Here is a 17648-nt window from a genome sequence, read left to right on the forward strand (position 1 = left end):
AACATCTGATCATATCGAACAAGACAAGCTTGTTTACCAAACAGGTTTGCTAAGAAATTTGTGGCATCCCTATAAAAGAGTAAATTATTTTTTAAAAAAAATTAAACAATTTTTAAAATTCTACTGACTGCTTTCAATATCAGTTCAAGTACATCATTCCAGTAGAAGCTCAAAAAGTAAAATTCTTGTCTCAAAGGGTTTTTTTAAGAAGACCACCCTCAAGATAAGCTTTGATGAAGCTTGACTGTTGTTGATGATCCATGCCACTGAGAACTGACATTCTATCTAAAGCTATCAGAACCGTGAAGGTAAAGATTTTTAAATCCATTTCAGTCTAGTCCAGCTACAACAAGCAGAGTCTGGAAGTACAGCTAACTGGATGACAGACCACTGATTTTCAGATTTTTCCTTTTCAGTGAGATAGCAGCACCTGGACTATTTTGAGAGGTGTCAGTCAAACTGGTTGGAGGAAATAGGTTTTGAAAAGCTTGAAAATGAGAACCCAAAATAAAAGTTGAGACAAGGATGTACAATTACACTTTTTAAAAAATCCCAAGTATGTGGACTAGAGGTGATAAAACACTGATTTGTTCTCAGTAGCAAGAACTATTCTTGTGTTCAACACTTTGAAGAAGTGGGAGCAGAAGTATATAGCCCCCACCCACCCCCCATCATATGGGTTTGCAGGAAAATGATTATTCTACAAGTCTCTATCTTTCTTAATTCTACCTATTCTTTTCATTCATTCACTTAACTGAACTTTTCATTTCTGATCATTTCCTGTTCTTCCTCTTCCTAAAAACTTTCTTCCTTAATTTTTTTAACCAGCACAGATCAGGAATAAACTAAAATGTAAGTTCAACCTGAGCAGCAAGCTGCCGTCGTGTTAAAATTGACCTGACAACATCCAATTAGAAAACTTAAACCGTTTTCCATTTCTGCTTAGTTACCAACATTTTTATCTGTGTTTAAGTGTATTAAGTGAAGAATTAATAATAGGGGGAAGAAAACCCCTGCAGGTTATTCCAAATCCCTATAATAACAACCTCCAAATTATCACTTGCTGTACAAGCAAATACATTACTCAAAATGGAAAGTCTTTTGATAACGAAAATATTTATTACCCAAGCTGCATTAAGCAGAATGTTTTTGCAACAGCAAGGATGAAAACAGTGCAGATTAGAGTTGCTAATCTTTGGTGTTCTGGGGTGAGGAAACAGGAGCCAGTATTATGAAAAGCTTAGGGTGAAATGTGCTGAGAATTGATGCATGCTTTTGGCCAGGTGAAGAAATGTCATCTAAATTCTAACACCATGGAGATATGTTTGGAAGAGAGCGGATGAGAGAAGGAAAGATTAATTTGGGATTCCTCTTGCTTCGTTTAGAAAACATTCAAAGAATGGCAAGGCTGAGTATAGATAAACAATGAATACGGATGGGAATAATGTTCCAATGTTAATTTTAAAACATTGCTTGTAGATGATAGAAGCAAGAGTTCAAGTTAGAAGCAAAATACCCAAGCAGGATGGTAACATTGTGAAGCTCTTGTTCCAGGTGTGAGACTGCACTGGTTTGAATGCTCCACCACATAAAACCAAATAGAGATTCCCTTGCAAACCTTGATTAGTAGTAGTGATAACTTCTTTCTTCTTGTTTGGATTTTTCCTGCCCTCAGAAAACTAGCTGCGTCAGGGCTTCAACAGAATCCTTCTTATCGGCATTCTACTAATAGATCTGGAAGAAGAAGCTTCTCCAAAGGTGAAGTAATCAAACATGAGATTTTTCCACCAGCACTACGAAGAACCTTCCTTGTAATTGGTCTGATACGATCCACCAACCTTTCTCATCCACAGCAGATGCTAATTTGTATAAAATAAATACAATCTAAACAGTCTTCTGTCTCCCTGCTACAGACAATAAATTGTGGGCAAGATGTTTGTCCTTCTTTGCCCCATTAGTGAATGTAGTACTCAGGGCTTTTTTTCTGGGAAAAGAGGTGGTGGGTGGAACTCAAGACCACACAATGAGATCACTTTGGATCAGCTGGAACAAGGGGGGAGTTTTTTAAAGTTTAAATCGCCCTCGGTGAAAATGGTCACATGGCTGGTGGCCCCGCCCCCTGATCTCCAGACAGAGGGGAGTTTAGATTGCCCTCTGTGCCGCTCGGTGGCGCAGAGGGCGATCTAAACTCCCCTCTGTCTGGAGATCAGGGGGCGGGGCCACCAGCCATGTGACCATTTTTAAGAGGTGCCGGAACTCTGTTCTACTGCGTTCCCATTGAAAAAAAGCCCTGGTTGTACTTAGGAAAAGCAATAACACCAAGCACCAAACAGAGGATCTATAAACTTTGCAAGCATTACAGGTAATGCACCCTTTCCCACCTAACTATTACAGAAAGACAAAAAACATACACTGATCTGGTTTTTAAGAAGCTTCTAGAACATTACTGGTGCCAAACAAATATAATTATTTTATGTTAGTATACTAAACGAAAGGTGCTTTGAGCTTCAGTAAGTCTATTGAATGCAGATTTCTATTGAGCTGATCATTTCAGTTATACTGAGAGTAATTCACTCCATTGTGAGTACATCTCACTTTCTTAGATGATTTATCGGTGGCGTTCAGGAAAAAAAAAAACCAGGGCAGCCAAAATATTGATATAAGCCTGCTTTAAAAACACAAACTATTATTTTGTGAAAATTACATACAGGCCCCTTCAGGCAATGATCATCCAACAGAGTTGGTGACAAATCTGTTTACAGTACATAAAGCTTCATTCTCAATTGCACCTGATAACAAGCGACTGCTGCTCTTCGGAAGGAAAACTGGCCTTTGCCAGTTGAAGACAAATGAGAACAGATGCTGGGGAAAAATGGCACTACACTGTTATTATAATGACAGATTAAAAGCGATCCGAATCTAAAAACAATTCTCAAACTGTGTTCAGCATTCATTTTCTTACCCTGAAAATACCTGTCCTCAGATGCACTGCCCGGAAAGGAGGCCTGTTTGTGGAAGCCAACCTGTTGCCAGGAAGAAAGTCCTTATTTTGGCAAGTTTTGCTGTGAAACAGGAAAAGGCCTTATAGGAGGCCTCATTATCCCTTAAGCAAGCTGTAGATGGGTCTAAATGAACACATTTTGAAAGAATTAGCTGGGATTTTCTTTGATGTAAATGAGACAGGTGAGAGGCTCAATATTGTACAGAAATCTGGCAGAAAAAGGCTGGATCAGGAAAGCTAGTTCAGCAAGCTCGTGGCAACATGCTTTCATTAGCATCTTCGGAGAATATTTGTGACTTTATGCTACGGTGCCTGAGAACTGCCTTGCAGAAGCATGCTGTCAAGGAAGCTAAAGCGATATTGGAAGCTAGTGCTACTGATATGCTTCCCTCTTAAGCTGGATGGATGAATCCAACATATACGCTTGCTTGTGGTTGTCACCAAACAATCCTGCTGATTTATGCGTAGAGAAAGCACCATTTGAATTTCTCTTCCCATGCAACGATGCGTGCACATACAGTAGGTTGTTATTTGCCTCCCAAATGCGAATGTTACTCCCTGCCCAAGGACTGTCAGACTGGGCAGAAACTTTTTAGCAGAACCACCCCCAAGACGGCAGGAAATTAAATAACACTAGGGTTATGGCTCAGTGAAAAGGAGCTGCTTTGCATCCAAAAATTCTCAGGTTCGATCCCTAGCATCTCTAGTTACAAGGATCAGATAGGAGATGGTGTGACAGATCTCTGTCTGAGACGGTGAAGAGCAATTATCCCCATAACAATCACCTGTGAGGTGGGTGAGGCTGAGAAAGTCCTGAGAAGCTGTGATTGACCCAAAAGCCCCCAGCTGGCTTCAAGCAGAGGAGTGGGGATTGGGAATCAAGCCTGGCTGTCCAGATTAGAGTCCTGCTGCTCCTAACCACTACACCAAATGGAGAGTTGGAATCATATAGAGAGCCCTGAGGAACAGGGGAAAAGGCAGGTACTTATTTTTCTGGTCATTCCATCATGCTAATTGGAAGCCATCCACAGAGACCTTACAGCCTGTGCTGGTCAGGCCTTATGGACTTGCAAAGCATCAGTGCAGGATAAGGCTTTCATAGCAGATCAGGAGTGCAAGAGTTAGGATCACTAAAACAATATTTTAGGAGCTTTTAAGTATATACATTTAAGGGCATATCTATATATCTATATGGTATAATATTCTTTCTGACCTTTCTGGTGAATAGCAACACACACACACACACACACACAATTTGCTATTCACCAAAAAGGTCATAGAGAATATTATGCCAGAATGATAAAAATATAATAATCCAATTAAATAAGCAAATGCATAAAGAGTAAATGTCAATAAAATAACGGCAGAAAGCAACACAGACATCACAACCTGCAGCGTAAGGCACAAAGCTTTGTTATTAACAGTATGTTTCATTCTGGCATCTACATGCCTCCTTGAAGAGAAGGATGACAGCCAGGATGCTCGGAAGCTGCTCACTCTGAGATGCAGAGGAGGCAGGGCTGAAAACGAGGATTCCCCCCCAGAGGAATGCAGCTTCCTTATATTGCCAGCCAGGGCTTTTTTTCTGGGGAAAGAGGTGGTGGAACTCAGTGGGTTGCCCTCGGAGAAAATGGTCACATGGCTGGTGGCCCCGCCCCCCTGATCTCCAGACAGAGGGGAGTTGAGATTGCCCTCCGCGCCGCTGAGCGACAGGCTGAGCAGCTCAGAGGGCGATCTAAACTCCCCTCTGTCTGGAGATCAGGGGGGCGGGGCCACCAGCCATGTGACCATTTTCAAGAGGTTCCGGAACTCCGTTCCCCTGCGTTCCTGCTGAAAAAAAGCCCTGTGCCAGTAGAAAAGACCAAAAGTCCAGTCGCACCTATAAAACTAACAAAATTTGTGGTAGGGTGTGAGCTTTTGTGAGCCACAGCTCATTTCTTCAGAGCCACAGTAGACTTCTTCTGAAGAAGTAAGCTGTGGCTCACGAAAGCTCATACCCTACCACAAATTTTGTTATAGATGCTACTGGACTTTCGCTCTTATACAACTACCCATCTTGATCTACATGTTTATATTGCCAGTTTGTGAAGAACTCTCTTCAGAACAACTTGTGGAAGGTACCAACTAAATGACAAATCAGAGAACAATTCACTTTGGATAGCTCATAAAAAAATGACACTAAAGAAGCTCTTCAAGATCTCACAGCGGCAGAATAAATGCTAAAACATTTATCTCTGTGGTCGTGAGAATGAAAGAAATAAACATTCACAAGAAGTTTATGTTAAGGTCATTCTGTTTTTCAAGAAGAAAAGAGATTCACAAATAGCTGACAGAACCTCCATTTCTCTCTCAAGAACAGCACACACACACACGGCTTAGGATTTCACTGTCGGTTACCCATCCTGCAGGAATTTCAAACTAGTCTGAATGACTGCAGCTCTTTCCTGAGAAATTGGAAAGAGAGGAAAACTGGTATTAAGCACCTGGATGGCTCATCAAAACTATAAACCTCAACTAAATTGCCTTTGTTCCTGCCCCCAGGACCTTCACAACCATGTTTCGCAAACCTCCCTCAGAGGTTTAATACTGTAGTTGAAGGAAACCCAGCATTTTGTCACTTTTTCTTCTTCTTAATTTTTTAAAAAAGAAGTAACAGCTAATAATTAATGCTGGTATAAAGAGGATAATGGAACACAAAGTCTTCCGTGAATTAGGAAGAGTTCATATGTAAGATCGCATATTGCTTGTGAAACCCCTTTGCATCCCGCCTCTCTGGCTGACTGTGAGGGGGAGGAAAAACCTCCTGAAGGACTCTTGCTGCAAGGTAAACAGGCCTCTGCCATTAAATGGGTTGTTCTGTCCTCCTAACTACAAGACTGTTTGTTCAAATACCGTATATGAACCTGAAAGCAGTGAGAACAGTGAGCCAATCCTGTAAGAAGTATGGGGTCAGACTACCATGGCTGGAGTGTTAGACTAGCATCTGAGAGACCCAGGTCTGAATCCCCACTGTGACATGGAGGCTTGACCCTGGGCCAGTCAACTTCTCTCAGCTTCATCAGCCTCACAGAGTCCCTCTACATGAGATGCCTGGGCACGTGCCCGTCAAGTGTTGGGAGACACAATGTTAGCCGGGAAGCATAGTTTTGAAAGACAGAGCCGGCAGAGATCACTCCAGCGGGGATGGATTCTCTCACAGCCCTCCACCACCTCTGGCAAGCTGGACTGTCTCCCCTTCTGAAGCGTTTACCCTGTTGCCCTCGCTGCTTAAAACTTTGAATTAACCAAGCCTTGGCAGGGCAAAGGCTCCAGAAGGTAACACACCAGAAGCGGCAAAGAGCTGGGAGAGAATCTGTCCTCTTCGGAGCAATCTCTATCAGCTCTGCCATTTAAAACTACGCTTCCTGGCTAATATTGCATCTCCCAACATGTGAAGAACACATGTCAAAAGTATTGTGTAGTATCCAAAATGGAGCAGGGGAGAATGATGTTGTAAGCTGCTTGGGTTTCCCCTGGAGAGAAAAGTGGAACATAAATAAATTGCCTTTTTTGATGTATACAACGCTTTGAGCCTGAGGGCATTTACAGGGAAGTAAGCTTCCCCTGAAACCAATGAGACCTGCCTTTGTGCATATTATTTTTAGGATCAAGAGGCAACTCTCCTCCAAAGAGCTAAATACTATTTAGAGACACTGCTGGAGTGCTGTTGTGTGTTCGCATATATTGTGGAAACCTGGGATGCTTTCACTCCATTTTCCTAAAATATCTTGCTTGTCATCTTTATCAGGGCCTAGTCCCTTAACCAAATGTTTGAGGTTGGATTTGCTAGCTAGAAAGGCCGCTACCTATTTGCTTGCCTCAGCTCTACAGAAGAAAAATAAGGGCAATGTGAAAGAGTGCTTCATCAATGGACTCTGGATGAATTACTTTTCCAAAGAAAAAAATAAGAGTTTAGTGTATACGAGGGGAGAGTCAACGTATCAATGACACTGCAAAATTCACAGCTGCCTACCTTTTTTTAAGAACATCCCATACACAGACTCTCCAAAACTGAAAAGAACATGGCAGCCTGTACTTGGATAGAACTCTCCATGCCAGTCAAAACTCAGTGGCGCTATAGAACTCAAGCATCAATAACAATCTTTAATTTACATACTATACTTCTGGTATATGCCTCCCAGAAATGGCCAAGGATCATAGTTAATCATTGAACTGCTGAATCTGCTGAGAAAAAAGTTGACACTGACTCCTAGACATATAGATTCTGGACTAAACCTTGGAATCGTGTACTCCTGATGTACTATATGATGGTGGGCTTACATGGAACATATCCTGCCCATGTGATACACCCATCCCTTTTGAACAACAAGTTGCTCATGTAGGCAAGGCACACAGACATTTGGATCTATAGGAGCAGGCACTTGCTTACACACCAGTTTGGATTAGATCCAGACTAGGGGTCTCTATGGGCTCACGGAGTGTGATTTTTCCACCTTCCCAAAATAGGACCTGCAGAAACAGGCTACTATGGCGGGGGGGGGGGGAGATTGTGTTGTGTGGGCACAAGGACATAGAAATGTTTAGTCTGGATCCAACCCATTCTATACTTGAGTTAGTGTAGATGAAAGCAAGTGCATGATCCCAAGTGTAGCTCCTACCCCTGATTGTGTGTAGAGTCCATAGTACCCAGCCTTTTGTCAGTTGATCAAGGGAAGTTTGTTGGAGAGCCAGTTTGGTGTAGTGGTTAAGAGCAGCAAGACTCCAATCTGGAGAGCTGGGTTTGATTCCCCACTCCTCCGCTTGAAGCCAGCTGGGTGACCTGGGGTCAGTTGCAGCTCTCTCAGGGCTCTCTCAGCCCCACCCACCTCATGGGTGATTGTCGTGAGGATAATAATAACAGACTTTGTAAACCACTCGGAGTGGGCATTATCCTGAATGGTGGTATACAAATTGAATGTTGTTGTTGTTATTAGTAACCTGAGAGTAAGCCTGTAAGTTGTGGTAAAAAGGTTGGAGTATCATGCAAAGCTCTTTCATAAGATAACAAAAATGGAAATCATGCTGTGTGACCCACCCAGTTTGGTGTAGTGATTAAGAGCAGCAGGACTCTAATATGGAAAGCCGGGTTTGATCCCCCAGTCCTCCACTTGAAGCCAGCTGGGTGACCTTGGGTTAGTCACAGCTCTCTTGGAGTTCTCTCAGCCCCAACCACCTCACAGGGTAATTGTCATGAGGATAATAATAACACTTTGTAAACCACTCTGAGTATGGCATTAAATTGTCCTGAAGGGCAGGATATAAATCAAAAGTTATTATGTTGTTGTTATTATTAAAAGATAAACTAACAATTTTAACCCTTGATTCTCACCTTTGCTGATATTATGAATAGGCTCTTGCTATACTAAAAATAAATTCTGAATACTGATATAAAGAAATAAAAATATATAGCACAGTGCCAGAGAACAAAATAGAATTAAGAATATTAAGTGCGGGTGAAGAATGCCCTCAAGTCATAGCTGATTTATGGCAATCCCTGGAGGAGTTTTCATGGCAAGAGACTAACAGAAGCGTCCTCCAACTCCAAGCCATTGCCTGCCTCTGCAATCCTGGTCTTCATTGGAGGTCTCCCTTCCAATTACTGACCAAGGCCAACCCTGCTTAGCTTCTGAGATCTGACAAGATTAGGCTCACCTGGGCTATCCAGGTCACGGCAGAAGATTAAGGAATGACATAATAAATAATTTAAAAGCAAACAAACAGTCAAAAAGAAATAAATAGGAACAACATGGGATCATCATCTTGATCAGGAAACAGGAGAATGCAGTTGCTGTTCAAACCCTCAATGATGTTCACTGTCGGTGCCACTTCGGATAATAGTGGACTCCGTTTTAGGTGGCCTGGTTCCATCCATCAACATTAAAGGATACTCAGGAGCAGTATGATGTGAGATTCAGCAACAAACTGTGCCTGGCTGCTTCCATGGATGTAACTCTGAGAAAAAGAGAGGAAGAGAAATAAATAATTAGTTATTCTGTCCAGAAGATTTAAATAAGGCCATAATTACTGCTGAATTTGAACTGAATTAAAAAGAAAACCAACCTGACAACACAAAATACAAAGAAAAGGAGCGTGTGCGAAAGACACAAGGAGGTATCAGCGGAGCTGCACCTTAATACATTCTTCCTCCAAGCAAAATGGCCTGAAATGCTGGGAATACCCTTCTGGGAACCGCTGCTGGGTGTGTGCACTCCCTGAAGAACTGACTGGCTGCTACTGAAAACAATGGAATGAGATAAACCCATCAGGCATCCTTTGTGGTCTTAAAAGTAGAGATGGGCACGAACAGCAATACGAACCAAAAAAAAAGCCACGAACAGCCCAATCTGCTGTTAGCAAACAAGCTGTTCGTGAGGCCCTATTCTAAATGAACAGGTGGTCGTTGCAAGCCTCGTTCATTGCTGTTCATGAAGCCAGACAATCTGGCACCTGCAATCAATTCCCTTGGCAATTTAGGCAGGGATTGTCTGAACTCTGTCTGAACTCCTGCTGTTGCCCTGGAAACCCCAAGCTAAGCCCAATTTAGCTTGATAGGCAGGTCTTCCTTTCAAGTGTGGAGCTCCAAATTTGTTACAAGGGAGCAAAGACCAGGGGGGAGGGGGGCTCCCAGCTCTGGCTTTGGAGAGGGAGAGACAGCTGCTGTTGGCATTTTGATAGAGAGAGTGCACTGGAGCTTGAATTTTCTGTGTGTGGTGGGATAGGGATCTACCCCTTCAGGTTCCAGGGCTGCTGCCGGGCTCTGGGCCAAGCTATTATTTATTATTGGTACCTTTCCTGGTGCCTGCTCAGGTCAGGTTTCTGGGAGTGGTGCAGTAGGGATCTACCCCTTCAAGTTCCAGGGCTGCTGCCAGGCTCTGGGGTCAAGCTATTTTTTTATTATTGGCACCTTTCCTGGTGCCTACTCGGGTCAGGTTTCTGGGAGTGGTGCAGTAGGGATCTTGACTTGGATGATGGCTGGAGGAGAGTCTACTGGCCCCCACGAACAGCCAACCACATCATGTTCGGGTTTTTTTTTTCTGTTCGTGCCCATCTCTATCTTAAAGTGCTTTGGCTGTGAGTGCCAGAATTTATTTTTTGTTGGTGGTGTAATTCAGATCTACTCTAATTATCAGAAAAGGGGGAAAGCCATTTATTAAACATTTTAAAATAACAGATATTATTCAAGAGTCCAAACTTCTATTTTAAACATTTTAAAATAACAGATATTATTCAGCAGTCCAAACTTCTAATCTCCAAGCCATGGGACTGGGATCATTTGTAACTACAAAGCCAAACTATGTCAAAATTTAGAGCAGGAGATCGACACAGAGCCAGTAAAAGAAAGCCCGTTTGCATAGGGTTACACCCTGCCTGGATGAGGTTACATTCCCCTTGAAAAGTCAGATTCACAGCTTAGGAGTACGGCTTGACACAGTGGTCATCTTAGAAACCCTGGTGGCTGCGATGGATAGGAGTGTGTTTGCCCAGCTTCAGCTGAAGACTGTTTTTTTCGGACAGCTTTTTAATATGAGTTGGAATGTAACTGTGTTTTAACTCTTTTTTGATATTTTAATGTTTATATTTTACTTTGTAAGCTGCCCTGACCATCTGTAAAGGAAAGGCGGGTAATAAGTATCCTACTATATAAAAGGCAAGCCATACTGATGACTATTCACTTTTTATTCTCAAGCAGGTGCACTCTGGACTCGAGGCCACTGCCAACCGCCCACTTGCTGCCAGGAGGAGGCTCGCTGAATCGACGGCCTCAGCCCTCCTGCCTGTGCCTCCCCTTAGTGACCCCTCGCTCTGGCCTCCAGGCCACTGTGAAGCACCCGCTTGCCACTGGGAGGAGTGCTCAGGCCGTTGAGTCACCAGGCCCCCTCGTGGTGGCAAGCAGGCATTTCGCAGTGGCCCCCAGACCAGAGCGGGGCAGTGTTAAGGGGAAGAAGAGCAGAATTCAAATTAATCCTCATGCAGGCACATTGCCAGGAGGGGGCCGGCCAAACTGACAGCCTGAGCACTCTCCCTGTGCCTCCCCTCAGCACCCTCCCGCTCTGGCTGTGAAGCACCCGCTTGCCGCGGGGAGGAGTGCTCAGGCCATTGATGGCTGATTGCTATGTTTCATGAAAAAAAAAATACCAACAACTGTTTTCTAGAGCCTGTTGTATTTTTTCACACAACGGGCATTGTTGCTAGTTTTAAATAAATACAACTGCACATTATTGATCATTGACATGTTTATTAATAAGGGTTCCACAGGCCTAACATTAGCTGTTGTGAGTCCTTTATAAGAAAGTGGCACATACTGGGTCTTACAAGAAGTAAAAAAAATACATAGATGCACTCTCTGCACTTGTTTTAGCGCACTGGCCTAAACCTAGGAACTTGGATTACTAGCAACTGTTCACTTCTGTAAAACATTTCTAAGAAGTTTTTTTTAAAAATTAAAAACATTTTTCTGTTACCTTTCCATCCCTGCTTAGGGCTCCCACTATGGTGATCAAAGACATTAAAACACACACACACGGACAAAAGTATAATAATTAAATAATAATAACTAATTAGAAACAGCAATTGGACAAGAGACAAACAGGAAGGAAGGTCAAGTCCCACTGGCAGAAGACAATGACAGAATGAATGTCCCAGAAGAGGGAATTCCATGGTGCCACAACCAAGAAAGCCCTTTCACAAGGTCTCACTCATCTCACCTCTGATGACTAGGGCTCCAGAAGCAGGGGCCCCAAAGATGACCGGGGTCACGTCTCTTGACGTGATTTATCTGGATTTCAGTAAAGCTTTTGATAAGGTCCCCCATGACATTCTGATGGGCAAACTGGAAGACTGTGGACTGGACTATAGGACAGTTCGGTGGATAGGGAACTGGTTAGAGGACCGTACCCAAAGAGTGGTGGTCAACGGCATTTCATCAGATTGGAGGGAGGTGTCCAGTGGGGTGCCGCAGGGCTCGGTTTTGGGCCCGGTACTTTTCAATATTTTTATCAATGATCTGGACGAAGGAGTGGAAGGGCTGCTCATTAAATTTGCTGATGATACCAAATTGGGAGGAGTAGCAAACACCCAAGAAGACAGAATTAAAATTCAACAAGACCTGAATACTCTGGAGAAGTGGGCAGCTGTGAATAGGATAAAATTCAACAAAGGCAAGTGCACAGTATTACATCTGGGCCACAAAAATGGGAAGCACAAATACTGGATGGGGGATACACTTCTGGGCAGTAGTATATGCAAAAGGGATCTTGGGGTAAGAGTGGACTGTAAACTGAATATGAGCAGTCAGTGTGATGCGGTGGCAAAAAAGGCTAATTCAATCTTGGGTTGTATCAAAGGGGCCATAGCGTCGAAATCGCAGGAGATTATAGCCCCTCTCTATACTGCCTTGGTCAGACCACACCTGGAGTATTGTGTGCAGTTCTGGAGGCCTCTGGAGGCCTTCAAAAAGGATGTGGCCAAAATCGAGAGGGTGCAGAGGAGAGCAACGAGGATGATCAGGGATCTGGAGACTAAGACCTATGATGAAAGGCTAAGGGACTTGGGAATGTTTAGTTTGGAGGAGGTTGAGGGGGGACATGATTGCTCTCTTTAAATATTTGAAAGGCTGTCATTTGGAGGAGGGCAAGGAGCTGTTCCAGTTGGCAGCAGTGGGTAGGACGCGAAGCAATGGGCTAAAACTACATGCACAAAGGTGCCGGCTGGATATTAGGAAAAACTTTTTCACGGTCAGAGTAGTTCAAAAGTGGAATCAGCTGCCTAGGGAGGTGGTGAGCTCCCCCTCACTGGCAGTTTTCAAGAGGAGGCTGGATGAATATTTGTCAGAGATGCTTTAGGCTGATCCTGCACTGGGCAGGGGGTTGGACTAGATGGTCTGTATGGCCCCTTCCAACTCAGTGATTCTATGATTCTATGGTCATGGAGCTTCATATGGTAGTGAGCAGTCCTTAAGGTATGCTGATCCCAAGCTGTATAAATGTTGTAAAGGTCAATACCAACACCTTGAACTGGGCCATGGAAGCAAATTGGGAGCCAGTATAGGTGGAGCAAGACTGGAATGATACGGTTCCTATGACTTGCTCCAGTCAGCACTTTGGCTGCAGCATTCTGTGCCATCTGCAGCTTCTGGACACTCTTCAAGGGCCGCTCGTGTAGGCTGCACTGAAGTCACGTAATTTAGATGTTACCAGGGCATGCATCATAATGGCAAGGGGGGGGGTGTTGCCCAAGAAAGGCCAAAGCTGCTAAAAGACCCCCCTGACTACCACCACCACCTGCTTGAAGCCCAGTTCCAACAGCACCTTCAAGCTATGAACCTGTTTATGGGGAGTGCAACCCCGTAAGATCCATAAAATCAAGGTATACGATTCCCTTCATTACATACATGTCCTTATTCTAGCTTCCCACTGATCCCTCAAATATACCTTAACCTAATAATTTTATTTTCTTCTTTCCCAAGTGTCAGATTTGGTTCTGCGCTGAGCCAGATTTGGCTCTAGAGCCACAGTTTGCAGAGCTCTGCTCCAAGCTGTAATCTAGTCCTTACGTCTTCCCTTTCTGAGAGTGGAAATACATACTGTGAATTACCTGGGGATGCTCAATGGCAGGATTTTATGTGTGGTCCTCAATTCACGCGCAGGCTGTCTCTTGCCCGGCACATGTGCATACTGCTTTCACGGGAGCTCCCTTTGTATGATTGCATTTGCAAGTGAGTCAGGAGGGCAGAGTGCCGATTCAGCTCTGTTTTTGCAGCGAGAACTCTCAGGGGCGGGCACTGTACTGAACTGTAAACTCCTGACTTGCCAATTTGTATTTCTTTAAGGTGTGAGAAAGTCAAGATCTGCATTTCAACGAATGGATGTGGGAAGTGGCGGAAACTGGGAATTTGGCCGTTGTAAACAGAGAATTTCCGTGTAAAAGATTAACTACAGAAGTAGCAAAGTAAGGTATAGCCAGAGCTATTTCTTTATAGAAATGTAATGCAACAGTTTGCATCAATTTCAAACCACATTGTCCTTGAAAGAGAAAAATGGAAAACAGTGGTGCTTCACAATAAATTAAAAAAAAAAACAGCAAGGGCGTCTGGGATACTTTTAGCAGTTAAGGAGGAACTGATATCGAATGTGTGAATGTACTCACATGAATGTGTGATTGTGCGAGCAAGTTCATGGGAAGTTGGACGGGGGGCATGTGAAATGAGACTCACCTGAACATCCCTAGGTACTTCATAACATGTATTTCTACCCACACTGTTCTCCTTGCTGGGATGGTAGCCCATGTGATTGCAAACTAGGCAGACCTTCACCTTATGGACATATATCTATGTTTCCTTTTACTTCTTTGCTGGAGTGGTCTGGTATTGTTTGAGGTTTACAAATATTGTAATTCTTTGCAGCAGCATTAATTACACACAAACCTCTCATCTCCCATTCCTGCTGAGCTTCTATTATAAAATGTTCCTGAACCATACGCCTCATCACATTCTGCAGCCCACTCATTCTCATTTATACACACTACAAGAAAGGGAAAAGGAGATAGGAAACAAGATCTTATCAGTTAATTACCTCCAAAGCAGTCTAAATATGATAGGACAAGATCAAGTCATATTTAGGTCTCTCTCTTATTGAAGAACACTTATACGTTCACTGCCCAAGTGTTCTTCAGTATGAGAGAATTAAATATGGCTTAACCTTGCTTCATCGTATTTAGGCTGCTTTGGAGGTAACTGGCTAGTAAGTTCTGGTTACCTGCCGCCTCTTCTGCTTTCTTGTAGTGTGCATAAATAAGAATGAGTGGACTGCAGTATGTGATGAGGGAAATGGGGAATTCACAAATTCTCAACAGCACAGGATCGATTTCTTTGCCACCGATGAGGGCTCAATACATCCCAGCTCTAATGGCTCTAATTCATACCAGAAAGCATCCCTAAATGTTTCAAACATACAAAATGATATTGCATTATGTTACACTGACTATAGTTAAGTAACTTGCATCTCGTTACACCACTGATTTGCAATCAGACCCCCAATCTGCCCCTTATGTTGTTCCTGGAAGTCCCCTGGCCCATAAGAGCAGCATTCGGGGCTGCAGTAGAATGTGAGAGGTGCGAAATTTCTGGTCCCTTCTCCATCAGAGACTATCACCACTGGAACAAACCCACTATATAACACCACCGTTTGCTTATTAAAAAATCTGCCCAGTTTAAAGCTGAAGAAGCTTGGAATGAGTATTACACCCACTCCCTATTTTTTTTCTGGAGCATCTACAAAAGCTAAGAACCGTACATAAAACAGATAACTTCTGTTTATAATTTAAGTCAATATCCATAAAAGGTGAAATATGGGAAAAGGTAAAGAGGCAAAATCAGTTTAGCGATTAAAGTACAATGAAGGGAATTAGCTACTTACATTGTGGGCCAACGTGCAGTGACTGAAAGAACGAGTTGAGGTTCTGCTGTTTAAAGAGGATTTTGACCTCTTGCACGCTGTGACATTATTTCTCCACCCTTTGGCCTTTTCCCACTAAAGATAATCTTCTGGTTTCATGCACAATAGTGACAAGTCCCCAGCCCTAGTTTTAGACTGGCAGAAAACGCATGGGTGGAGCAGGATGCAGACGGGGATGAATGGGTGGGTGGCCATCCCTAAATTGCCATTTGTAATGGTATAAGCATGCAGAAATGACTGCAGACACAAATTAGATTCTACCAGAACAGAGGCGTTTTCCTTTACACCTTTTCAGAATCTATTCTGCTTCCCACGTTCTCCGAAGTTCTGCACATGCAAGGGAGTTATGGGAAGCAGAAATGGCTTTTGTCACTGAGCACTCACTGCTGGTGGATGTTATGCCCATGCAGAATCAAAAACTCCGGATTCTCATGCTCCCCCCTCTTCCTTCCCCCCAGGAGCTGATGGGTCTGTCCATCGGTAACCACTCCCACCCTCCTCAGTTCTCTGGACTCCTTTTCCGCCATTTTTATCAGTAAAGTGAGGTAAGGATCATAAGACTGCTTCTCCATTCACTTCCTTCCTCCCAGGTATGCACACAGTCCCTTAATTTTTTTTCAAAGCCAGGAACGAGTCCTAACGTTCCTGCTTATTCCATGCTGGCTATAAAAGCCAAGAAAGGGTTAAATGGCTGTTTCCCCCTCCTTTCCTGTTTGAGCTTTCTCTTAATGCCGAAGTGGGGAAAAAACCCAAGCGTTTTGCACAGCCATTTGTGAAACAAAGTGTCAGGGAAGCTTCGTGGAGGGAATGAAGCAGCAGCATTTCAACCCTTTCCTGGCTTGGCTTTAAAAAAATGAGAGTGGAACAAGCACGAAAAGTACATGTATTCCCCCAGAACTCTGCCACCAATTGCCTCTCCAGTGGGCACAGGACAGTCCAATCAGCAAATACGGTGGCTGGGTTCCAACACTGCAACACTGCGATGCATGCAAAAACACTTTTTAAAAATGACATCGGCTCCAACCGCCACAAAATGCAGCTCCAAACAGACACATCTCAACTCATCAGCAGACACCAAATCACCTTGAGGTCGTGCAGTGCAGAATGATGGGACCCCCAAGCCGTGTCAGCACTGATTGGCGTGAGTGCTCCGCATTGCTGGCTTAAAGTGTGCTGTGCGGAATGGGCTAAACAGTCATAACTTATATTGGAGCTTCTTTAACTAATATCACTAGTTTGGACAGCCTTCTCTAAACTCTCCTACCCTCTTTAAATAGAATTCCTTTCCCTCTGAAAATAGAAGCCTCAAAACAATGCTACCAAATCTCAGCATACCAGAAGGGAAATGCACTTTAGGGGCAGAAATTAACAAGTCTAAATGAAACAATTAAGCACCTTCCACTAAGTCAGTTACTTGTATCCACACAGTCATTAGCATCATATAGTAACATTGCGCCTAAGCACCCAACAATTTGTTAAAAAAAGGATACATCTTAAAATGTGAAAGCAGGAATAATGCCACAGCTTCAGGAGTTGTATGCAAACATGTTGATTTATTATTTTGCTTGAGAAAATCCAGACCTGGTTTGAAGAAAGACACACGAACACTTTGGAATCTATAGTCTACTGTTTAGTCACACAGCTGGTTCCTACAGATTAAAATCCTCCCGTGTGAAACATCTCCGTGGACACATCAACATGAAAAAGTAGTATCTGATCTGCCATAAATAGGCCGACAGACACAAGTTACTGGTTGCAGCAGAGCAGCTGAAAAGCAGGCTGCCACCCTTGTGTGAATTGTTATGATGTGGCACAAGTCAACACGGTCAGGTCACACCACGTTCACGGAGCCGTGTCCATGTGGAAAATTTTGGAGCACGTGAACAGACTGGGATGTATTCCTTTAATTTAAAATATGTAATATCACACCAACAAGAGGTTTTTAGGGCTGATACAAAAACAAAGGAAAGTACCCCAGCTGAATTAGATGCCTTTACCTAGCCACTGATCTTCAGGTACAACTATAAAAGATTAAACCTGAGGCCTTCTTGTAACAAATGCGTTCCCTTTCCAAATCCACTTCAGTGATTAAAGTCACTGCAATGGCCACAAGGCCCAGCAGACTTCAGGAAGACTTAACTCAGCACTAAAGGTCC

The 17648-nt window shown here is 43.4% G+C and overlaps 1 protein-coding gene across 1 annotated transcript in view; it reads right to left on the minus strand.

The window, feature by feature from the left end:
* TUSC3 (tumor suppressor candidate 3) overlaps positions 1–17648 on the minus strand; it is a 218884-nt gene that overhangs the window by 36555 nt on the left and 164681 nt on the right. The window contains exon 7 of the mRNA XM_054990060.1: positions 8929–8992. Within this exon, the coding sequence (XP_054846035.1) occupies positions 8929–8992 (64 nt within the window). The remainder of the gene's footprint in view (positions 1–8928; positions 8993–17648) is intronic.

Source organism: Eublepharis macularius, chromosome 10, assembly GCF_028583425.1.
Source record: "Eublepharis macularius isolate TG4126 chromosome 10, MPM_Emac_v1.0, whole genome shotgun sequence".
NCBI classification, from domain to species: domain Eukaryota; kingdom Metazoa; phylum Chordata; class Lepidosauria; order Squamata; family Eublepharidae; genus Eublepharis; species Eublepharis macularius.